A 10,276-nucleotide genomic window follows, 5' to 3' on the forward strand; every position below is an offset into this window, starting at 1 on the left:
TTTCAAGTAGTGGGATGATGACGTTTTTTTATTAACATTATACTCAAGAACATCGTCAAACAAGCATTTAAAAGATTCGTTACAAAACAGAAGGTGAGTTACAACGGATGTTGGCGCTTCTTTGGATGTTCTTTACAAACCAAATCATTGCAATGACATTTTGATGTACTTGAGGAATTCCTCCCAGTGTTACATATATTCTTAAAAATTACCCGCAAGGATTTTTTTCTTAATTAATATTTTACAATTGGCGTGTAAAATTTTATATACACTTTTTTTGTTAGAAAAAAAGATACCCTGACAGAGCATCATAAATAGAGTTCCTGCTATTTGTCCAGACAGTTTGTGCTCCATCGCATTGTCGATTGCAAACTGAATTCTTTTTTTTACAGTGGATACTGCACTTTTTTAACCATATTGCATTGGACATAGTTCAATGGATACACTATTGTCCGCTACATCAAACAAACTGGCCGCTACAATCTAATAATATACAGGCAGTAATAATTTAACCACTCCAATAGATCAAAAAAACTTAAATAATATAACAAAACATAGGCGCACAGATGCAGAAGGTCGCTTGTCGCTGAAGTTGGGAAGAAAGTTATAGCGGTTCAGCGTGCAGTGGAGATCTAACAACTGAACAGAGTTACAAAATATCCCAATTTTGTTCCTCATTTATACAGTTTTTAGTATTATGTACAAAACTGCTGTGTTTTTACAACAGAAAATGCTGGGGAGTGGTCATGATTGGGGGGATGCTGATTCTTTTCCAGGCGATTTTATTTCGTATTCTACCCAGTCTCTTCTGCAGCGTGGGTGTAGAGTTTTATTCATAATTTTTTTACACTGCTGTGAAGAGCTTTGGGATACTGCACCCCCCTCCCCCACTTTAAAAAAGGAGCTATATAGATGCAAGTCGTTGCTGTCGTCGTCGTTTCCCGAAACAGCGAAGAGATCAATAGTTTGAAAGTCCTGAAGTAAAAATTAAAGAGTTAATAGACTGCGCCAGTACTCTGAGGTGGTGGCTGGTGCAGTGAGTTTGTTGCTGTTAAGTGGGAGCCCGAGGGGTGGGGTGGATACCAGTGATTGAAGTCCTCCAGGTAGCTCTGAGAGGAGTTATGCGGGGTTTGATGTTGGAGGGGGTTCCTGGTTGAACTGTGGCTCTCCCAAACGGCTGGAGAAGGGGGCGAATTGCACGCCATCGAGTCGCTATTGTTGGGACTGTGTTCCATGGTCAGCTCTCCGTTCTTGTATAGCTTCTTAAACTTGGACCTTCTGTTCTGAAACCAGATTTTCACCTGAGCAGGTGGGAAGGGAAAAAAATGTCGATGAGTAAGACCTCATTGCCAAGTAGTGAAAACGTGATAAAGGAAGCATGCAAACATTTAACAAAAAGGTACCATTAAAAAAAAACCCTCTCTGAAATGTATAAATACAACTATCACTGTGGGAACAATGTTGCTGGCTGTCGTTGTATGGATGTGAAGATGCCGGCGTTGGGCTGGGGTAAACGCAGTAAAAAGTCTCACAGAAGTGGCTTTTGCTCCCAAATAAACCTGTTGGACTTTAACCTGGTGTTGTGAGACTCCTGACTGTCCTGGTATGGTGCAGGGACGTCTAAAAGAAACGTCTAGTATTTCAGTGGTCAATCTTTAGTACTTTCTATTTAATCCTTATAATCTTTTAAAGTACTTAAAATTGAACTGGACGGAATATGTTCTTTCACTCCCTGGATCATCTTGTGTTTTGAGTATTAATCCAATCTCCCCCACTCGCCACTCCCACTGTCCCATACACACACACACCGAGACAAAAAAACGTGGACAACATATTCCTGAGATCTTCGTGATTTTTCTGGTTATAATAACGCCTGTTGTCTCTATATCTCTTTTTCTGCGCGTTGGCGTCAGCAAATGCTTGCTAAATCCCTCTTCCTTATTGATTTATTCAATACTAATGCTTTTTTTAAAAAAAAACTGTTCTGTGTGCATCTGATCATGAATTAGCCTCCCATGCTTTTCACTGACAGGATTTCACCTTTTTAACTTTTCTACTGGCAGGAGGATGGCCATAGTCGGTGAAAGGGCAACACACATCATGACCGGGAAAAAAACACGTAAAGTTACATAAAAATTGGGGCTGATTGTTTGAGCTGCAGCCTGGATTCTCCAGAACAAGATTTCACTGGGTCATCTAAGTATGGTCATCGGGATTGTGAGAAATGTTCGTAGAAGCAAATATGGAGAGAAAACTTGCATTCAAAATGGCCCATCGTCACCAAAACATGTTTTTCAGCCAGTGCAGAGAAATAAAAGAGGAATGGTCTGTCTCAGCAGTAAGGCGGGTGTGGAGCTCAAATCACTATAGCGACTTATCGCACCCTCCCATGGCAAGCCTTAGCCCAAGGGTACATGGTGAGATGTGAAGGCAAGTGTGGGTGCACCGATACTGCGAAGGAGTGTACCTGTGTTTGCGTAAGTCCTAGGGAAGCCGCCAGTTCTGCGCGCTCAGGTAACGCTAGATACTGAGCCTTCTGAAAGCGTTTCTGCAGAGCGGCCAGCTGGAAGCTGGAGTAGATAGTTCTGGGTTTGCGAATCTTCTTGGGTTTGCCGTTGACAATTCGCACTTCGGGCTCCGGTTCTTCTTTCACTGAAACTTAAGCAACACACGCAAAATAAAAATCAAATGAAACACGCTCTAGGAATAGACTTCACACACATACAAATCACAGCAATTATAAGCAGAAAAATGTCTCAATTACCCTTCAATTAAATGATGAATGCAGAATATACCAAATATACATCAATCTTGTAGGATATGAGAATGCAATATGAATATTCGACTGCTACAACAGAAAGTGCCTTCCCAATTTTGTGTATTTGACATTCTGTGAGCCAATGATTTCTTTCCTAATACAAGTGACAAAAAAGTGAGAGGGAACTGTTAATTATTCGTATTGATGATTATCAACACAGGATACAATCTTATTTGAATAGTGGAAGTTCCATTTCGCCTTTTCCACCCACTATATCATCTTGGCTCTGAATGATTTTATAGGTTTTTTTTCTGGGTCGTGTGTGCCAACGAAGGATTAAGAGAAGCCCGCGCAGTGACAATAGCCCCAACCAGGAAGCTAAGCTCTGGCATAACCATTACAGAATGGCCTGACCAGTTTCACACTCCAACCTGGGTTCGCCCCTACAGCAGGAAAAAGTGCTAGGGGTGAACACTCGACTCCTACCCACGGCTACCACCACCGCGCCCCCCCCCCCCCCCCCACCACCCCCAACCCCATGTCCACTCTCTCACAAGCCGGCAAGTTACTGACGGGCCTGAAGCAAAAAACAAGCTCGTTCCCCATCAAGTGCTGAACCCAGTTTGGGTTGCTAACCCGAACCCTCCTTCCCCCATCTCTCCCTCCACCCCGCTCCTCCTCTAACCACCACTCAGTTTCTGGCCTCGAAGCCCTTGTTGGGTTCAAATGCCTCCATGCTTCCAGTAACTTGTATCATTGAGAGAAAAGAAACAAATGAAAAGTAACCTTCAGTGAACTGTCTACTTGGTCACAATGGTCTTAATAAACTCCCTTAGAGATTGAGAGTTTGCTTTGGCCTTAATTGCCATCAATTTCCAAGTGATTTTTTTTAAAAAAACAGCCCCTGTTAAATATACACAATGCGTTTCCCTTTCACAGGTGGTTACTGTATTGTAACTGGTTTTGCACCAATTGGTTCTCTTTGTCATTTCTTGTTTGATTTTTGTCAAACGCAACTTTTTTGTTAATGATTCTTATTCTGTACCCCCAAAACGCTTTGGTCACCAAATTAATCAAAATGGCAATGCGGTTCCCCCTCCCCACCCACCTCCCCCCAACCCAGCAAAATGCCGGAGACGCTGTGGGTGAGTTTTGGGTGTCACTTTGTCTTGTTTGGCACCACATTGGTTGGTAAAGTCAAACTGGCTAAGCTTTTATCAGCTTTGACAAAGGGTCACCTGGACTCGAAACCTCAGCTCTTTTCTCTCCTTACAGATGCTGCCAGACCTGCTGAGATTTTCCAGCATTTTCTCTTTTTGGTTTCAGATTCCGGCATCCGCAATAACTTGCTTTTGCCTGAACACCCCATGCTGACACATGAGTCAGTGTGCAGCCTCTCAGCTATGTCAAATAATCCAGCCCCCTGAGCCGTCGCTTTAAGGAGGCTATGAAAGCAGGGGAGATACAAAGACTACATTGCAAACTACCTCCGGCACTCACACAAGCGGCAAACCCTATCCCCCCCCCCCCCCCGCCCCACATCTCAAAACTCTCTCCTTCTCCAGTCTTGCATTGACGGTGCAGTTGGCACTTTTGAGCGCTCCGCCGGGATATCTTTCAAATTGTCCCCGCCTTTCAGAGAGCGCCAAGAGCCCCTTCCTTACCTCTCTCGGCCGCTGATATTTGAGGATCCCGGTTGAAATGCCCATACTGACGGTACGAGTTAGTGTAAGCATATTCGGCCTTCTGCGAATAGGAGGCAGGGCCCGGGATATTGTTCAGGTTAAACTGGTGATAGGGGTAGTGGTTCACGGGCTGAGAATAGGCTGAAGTCGGATAATAATCGTGCTGAGGGTGGCAGGACTGGGGGTTGTAGTACCCAACATCTGTAGCCGTCGATTCTGGCAGAGTCGGGGAATCCTTTGCAGCGTGACATCCCATGGAGCCCTGAATGTCGGTGAGGAGAGCGGGTAGCTTTTTCTCGTAAGTTCCACTCATTGTCCCGGACTTTTTTCTTTTACCAACGACAGCAACAACAACAACAGAAACAGAACGACTTAATCTTTCAAACACAGAAGCTCAGAGTTATGCACACATCACTGCGCGCCTAAGAGACGAGATCCTGACAGCAACTGCAACTCAAAGCAAACTGCTGTAACCTAACAAGCCCGGCGTGGTTAAACCCCTAATTATATGGAACAGAAGGGTGGATACAGGAAGCCTATTGGTTGCAGAGATGTCGCCCAGAGAACCAGCCCAAGTTTTCAAGACTTCCCACGCTCATATTTGTGGAGCCAAGTCTATTATCACTCTTTCTCAGCTATTAAAAGTGTCTGCCTGTTTTTTTTTCTGTGTAGATCCTCACTCCAAACATTCCTTTCCCTAAGTTGTGAGGGGAGAGAGGGGATGCTTAAGGAACTTCAGCAACAAGTTCCGACCTGTACTTCTCCCTCTCCCCAGGTTTGAAAACTCCAGTTTAATTTATCCTTAAATAAAAACAGGCTGGTACCTACATGGGCGGGGCGGGTGGGGTGGGGGCTTTTTTTTCCTCCATACCAAATCATGTTTTCCAAAAATAAATACTACCAAAAGAAATATATACTTAAATATTACGAGTGATGGCCTGATCATTCGTGTTTGGAACACTCACTGATTGTGACCCATTGAAGAAACATTCTAATGTTTGGAAATAACTGGGACTTCGCGTTATTTCCACTATCAAGTCGAAATCGGCCTTGGACCAAATGCTGTTTTTAATTGATACAGATCATCCATTGTTGTCATATAAGTGTCTCAGCCCTTTAGTATATAATTCATAGATCATTTTCTAAAGCTTCTATGTAAATGAATTATTTTTAATGTAATATTGCTAAAATATATTCGGGCTGTTTGAAGCCAGTGCTACCTCCAGCAAACACAACCCAAGTGTTTTGGTTTCAGGGAGTTAGGTGTGGTCTAACCTGTGCTGCAAGTTTTCCCATGGTTTCAGACGCCGCATGAGAGACAAACACACACATAATGGTGTCTCCACCTATTTTTTTTCTTCTTTTGCAAAACACTCTTTCCACAGTGAGCCCGAATAGGCTGGGAAGCGTGGATAAGTAGTGTGTGTGTGTGACTCACAGGTAACTCGCCCGCCGGCCAAAGGGTGCTCTCCACCGTGCTCAAGCCCGGCGCTGCGACAGCACCGAGTGGCGCCCATGAGGATGGGGTGGCGGTTCAAGATGACTCGCTGTTTACCTGATCCAACTTGAGTTTGGAGCCAGTAATCTAGCTGTGAGCTGAATCAATTCGACTCCCGTCGAGTAAAACAGAGTCAACAAAAAAAGGTATAAAACTCATACGAGTTTTATTTTCCCAAACTACTGAATGTTCAATCAAAAGACCCATCTTTTTTTTAGCAATGTGGCTGGCTCAACCTATCCGATAGCCTTTATTTTAACATAGGTTCTCCAAATGATTTCATACCCTTTCTATTTGACACCCTTCACATAGACCTTACTTTACACTGCATAGCAACCCTGCTCCTGTTAAATATGGTCAGGAGGAGACATGTTTACCATCACTCCATACTGCACTTAATCTTCGAGGCTTTCTATTCAAGACAGCAGAGGGTTAGGGAAATAAAGAGTACAACTCCTCGCATCCAAAGTCGTCTACAGCAGTTATGTGACTTTGCGAAGTTAGCTGTACTTAAAATCCCAGAACTATTTCTCATCTGTAACCCTGTGCCTAAATCTATAATACATATATACAATTAAATTCAAGGTAAACTGAATGGACTTGGTGTTCTCTATGGATCATGCTGTGATGAATTAACACATTAGTTAGAAAACACCACCGCAAAAAGTTAGTTAATATGGTTTCGGGTCACGAAGTTCCCGAACAACGTGCATCATTTTAATACTATGGCCTGAAGGTGCCCCGGCACAGAGATAGTTTATCAGCTTATTTTATTGTTGCACGTGTGAGTTACCTGATCATATTTCAAATTATCAAATGTATGAGGACATTTCTGATGCTGGGAGATTGAGTGGAGAAACACTCGTTTTCAATCTGTAAACATTATTCGATGTGCAATGGTGCCACCTAGTGCTTCTTCCGTAGAGACTCGGCCTGCCCATAACTTGTGAAGTTTATCCTGGTTTATTAATAATCTTTCCGAAGGAAAGGTTCGTTGTTAACAAACTTGCCACCGACAGTGCGTTACTATCTAGCAGACATGCTGCCGTAAGTATGTTAACGATATTTCAATGGACCACTTTTTAAACTTGGTTAAAACTGGAAAAAGTTGGTGGCTTTTTGTCTGTTTTGTTTTACTGCAATGTTAAGGATTCAGTGAGATGCGGAGAGAAGGTTTAAAATATCCCAGTTTATCCCGCAAATGCCCCTACAGGGGAGCAGCTGAAGCTACTGTTATCAGGGCGAGAGGACAAGCTTCTTTCTAAGCTGAAACCAGTCAGACATGTCACGTACACGCGTTTGGTACATTTTTAAGAACGTGGGCGCCTGCTACATGTCGGTACATGGGCACGAGACAGGAGGTGATTGTGTTTTTTGAGGGTCACACCCAGAACTGAACTATATTCGCAAGGATAGACTTTGATTTATAATGTCAACAAGGTTTGAGAACTCAACAGCTTGGATCAAGGCAAGACACTGCGGGTACTGGAATCTGAAACAAAAACAGAAAATTGAGCTGGCAGCTCTGACGAAGGGTCATCCAGACTCGAAACGTTGGCTCCATTCTCTCCCCACAGCTGCTGTCAGACCTGCTGAGATTTTCCAGTATTTTATTCTTTTGTTAACTGTTAGGGTGTTGCATGCTCATCGAGATGCCAAAATGGATACCTAGGACCTACTTTCATGAATGTGGAAAGAAAGGAGGTTACTAGAAATAGGATTGTTAAGGTTTCCATTGATAAGTGTTGCGTGAGAGACCTCTTCACCCTTCCAAAAGAAATCTGATCTTCCATCAGAAGCAAACTGCCTTGTAAATTTGAAATTAAGAAAAATAAACAGAAGAAGTCGGAAATAGCAGCAAGGTGGAGAGAGAGAGAAATAACAGAAAGGCGAACAACCTGAACCGTTAGCTCTGCCATCCCCCACCCCCTGCCCCACAAATATTATCCGGAATGCTGTATATCCCCAGCAATTTCTGTTTGTGTTTTAGGTATAGTTGTCATCAGAGCCGATATAAGTTTCACTGGGAGATTGCGACCCGTGTTGACATGGAAACAGGAAATAAAATTGGAAACGCACAGTGGTCAGCATCTGAGGGGTGGGGAGCGGAGGGTGGGGGGTGAGTGGTGGAGGCAGTTCAACATATCAAGCACCGACCCATTACTGGTGTTCTGGGAAACATATAGGCGGGTTCACACTACATTTTGACCGGCTGTTCTTGTCAGATAGCATTAAGTGGGGAGAGGTACAAAAGCTAACTTTTCCGATTGAATGTCTTTCGTTTTGACCAAAGGTCACCGACTTGAATCATTAACCTTAAAGTTTATTCATTAGTAACAAGTAAGGTAATGAAATTACTGTGAAATTCCCCCAGTCGCCGCCTGTTCAGGTTAATGCACCTAACCAGCATGCCTTTCAGATTGTGGGGGGAAGCCAGAGCACCCGGAGAAAACCCACGCAGACATGGGAAGAACATGCAAACACCACACCAACAGTGACCCATGCCAGGAATTGAACCCGGGTCTCTGGCAGTGCCAATCACTGTGCCACCATGCCGTACCACCCTGTTTCCCATTTCACTGGTACGGCCAGAATCGTTGAACATTGCAAGTCTTTTTCTCTTATCTCACTTTTTCTAGCGTCTGCAGGATTTTATCTTGTGTGAGATTTTCCCCCCGTTGTTCATTGTAGACTTTTCGTATTCATTACATTTTAGAAAAAAAAATCTCTCCGGAGAAATTGTTCCGTTTTCTACATTTTAAAATTCTGTGAGAACATTGAAATAGGCCACTTATACTAAACATTTTATGCTGATTCAAAGCAGTTTGAGCATCCCATTGATATAAATAATGTGGTGCAATTTAAGTATGAAGTAAGCCAAAATGCACTTAAGACAAGAGGTTGAAGACTGTCCAAAGATATAGTCCAGCATTGCTTAGGCTTTACCACTGTTGCAGCATCAGCAAAGTTTGGCACAGAGCCAAGTTTAAAAGCTTAATTTTAACATTTTTGATCTTACCAGAGGACAAACTATCCCAGTGAGACTGGTAGTTAAAGTACACACAACTCCTTACATTACAAACCCATTTAAGCACACACAGTAGTATATAACTCAGGGCTTTTACATTAACACATTATTTAGTGAGAGCAATCCCAAAGCATTCGATGAATGTTAATGGCATTTGCTGCAACGCAGATGAGTTTCATTTCATCGCTGAAAGCTGAACACATAATGTGGACTGATGCCGTCACACCAATGGAACACCGGATTGTCAAAGATGCCAGCTCCGGCTCACATATCCATTGTACCCTCTGCCCAACTGGTAAAGTGAACATCGAAGACTCTTCAATATGATACGAAAAAGAGCAGGAAGTTGCCTTGACCAACATTTCTCCCGAATTGCTATCAAAAACAGGTCATTTCTCAGTTTGTGGAATTCTGTGGAGCAAAAATTGGCTGCTGTAGCTGCCTGCATAAACTAGTAAATTCAACATTCAAAAAAAGTAGTTCAATGAACTTGAAGGACTTTGACTTTTTCCTCAGATTATGATGGAGTGCAACATAAATGCAAGTTTCTTTTTATTCATTTGTGGAACATGGGCATCACTGGCTGGCCAGCATTCATTGCCCATCCCTAGCCACTCTTGTTCAGAGGGCAGTTGAGAGCCAATCACATTGCTGTAGCACTGGAGCCACATGTAGGCCAGACCAGGCAGATTTCCTTCCCTAAAGAACATTCATGAATCAAATGGGTTTTTCCCAACAATTGACAATGGTTTCGCAGTCATCAGTAGATTCTTAATTCCAGATTTTTTTTTAATGGAATTCAAATGGCACCACCTGCTATAGCAGCATTTGAACCCAGTTCCCCAGAACATTCACTGGATTAATAGGCTAGTAATAATAATACCATTAGGCCATTGCCTCCCCGTGCTTTCTTTAGACAAATAAAAAATACTGGTAAGTAAGCATGTCACATATTGGGATAAAATGTCTTTGTCCACTGTCTTAATGAAAAGATTACCAGTTCACTTCAAAGGAAGCAAAATGAACCTGTGCAGTCCATTACCCACTTATTTTAAAACAGTTAATCCCTTTATTAAAACAGGGAACTAAAGCATTTCACAAGACAATGTGAACATCAGTATAGCTTTAATTAACCCCTTTTGATTTTATGCTAACCATTTAAGTCACATTGGGTTAAATCAAGATCAAATAGGATTCATCACAGAACCTAATCAGGACCAAGGGTGATATGTAATTAATCTTTGAACCAAATAACAAACATCAAAGATTCAAGGTGAGTGATTTATTCCTATACTGAACAAATTTCC

At 42.7% G+C, this 10,276-nt stretch overlaps 1 protein-coding gene across 1 annotated transcript; it reads right to left on the reverse strand.

The window, feature by feature from the left end:
• dlx3b (distal-less homeobox 3b) lies at positions 1-4,907 on the reverse strand. The gene is made up of 3 exons (XM_080213645.1): positions 4,423-4,907; positions 2,468-2,658; positions 1-1,301 (listed from the first exon to the last, which is right to left on the reverse strand). Exons 1-3 carry the CDS (start codon positions 4,754-4,756, stop codon positions 996-998), a joined length of 831 nt encoding a protein of 276 aa, XP_080069771.1. The 5' UTR covers positions 4,757-4,907; the 3' UTR covers positions 1-995.
• Positions 4,908-10,276: the final 5,369 nt, after the last annotated feature.

The sequence above is a fragment of the Carcharhinus amblyrhynchos genome, chromosome 27, assembly GCF_965287045.1.
Source record: "Carcharhinus amblyrhynchos chromosome 27, sCarAmb.v2.hapA, whole genome shotgun sequence".
Lineage (NCBI taxonomy): Eukaryota > Metazoa > Chordata > Chondrichthyes > Carcharhiniformes > Carcharhinidae > Carcharhinus > Carcharhinus amblyrhynchos.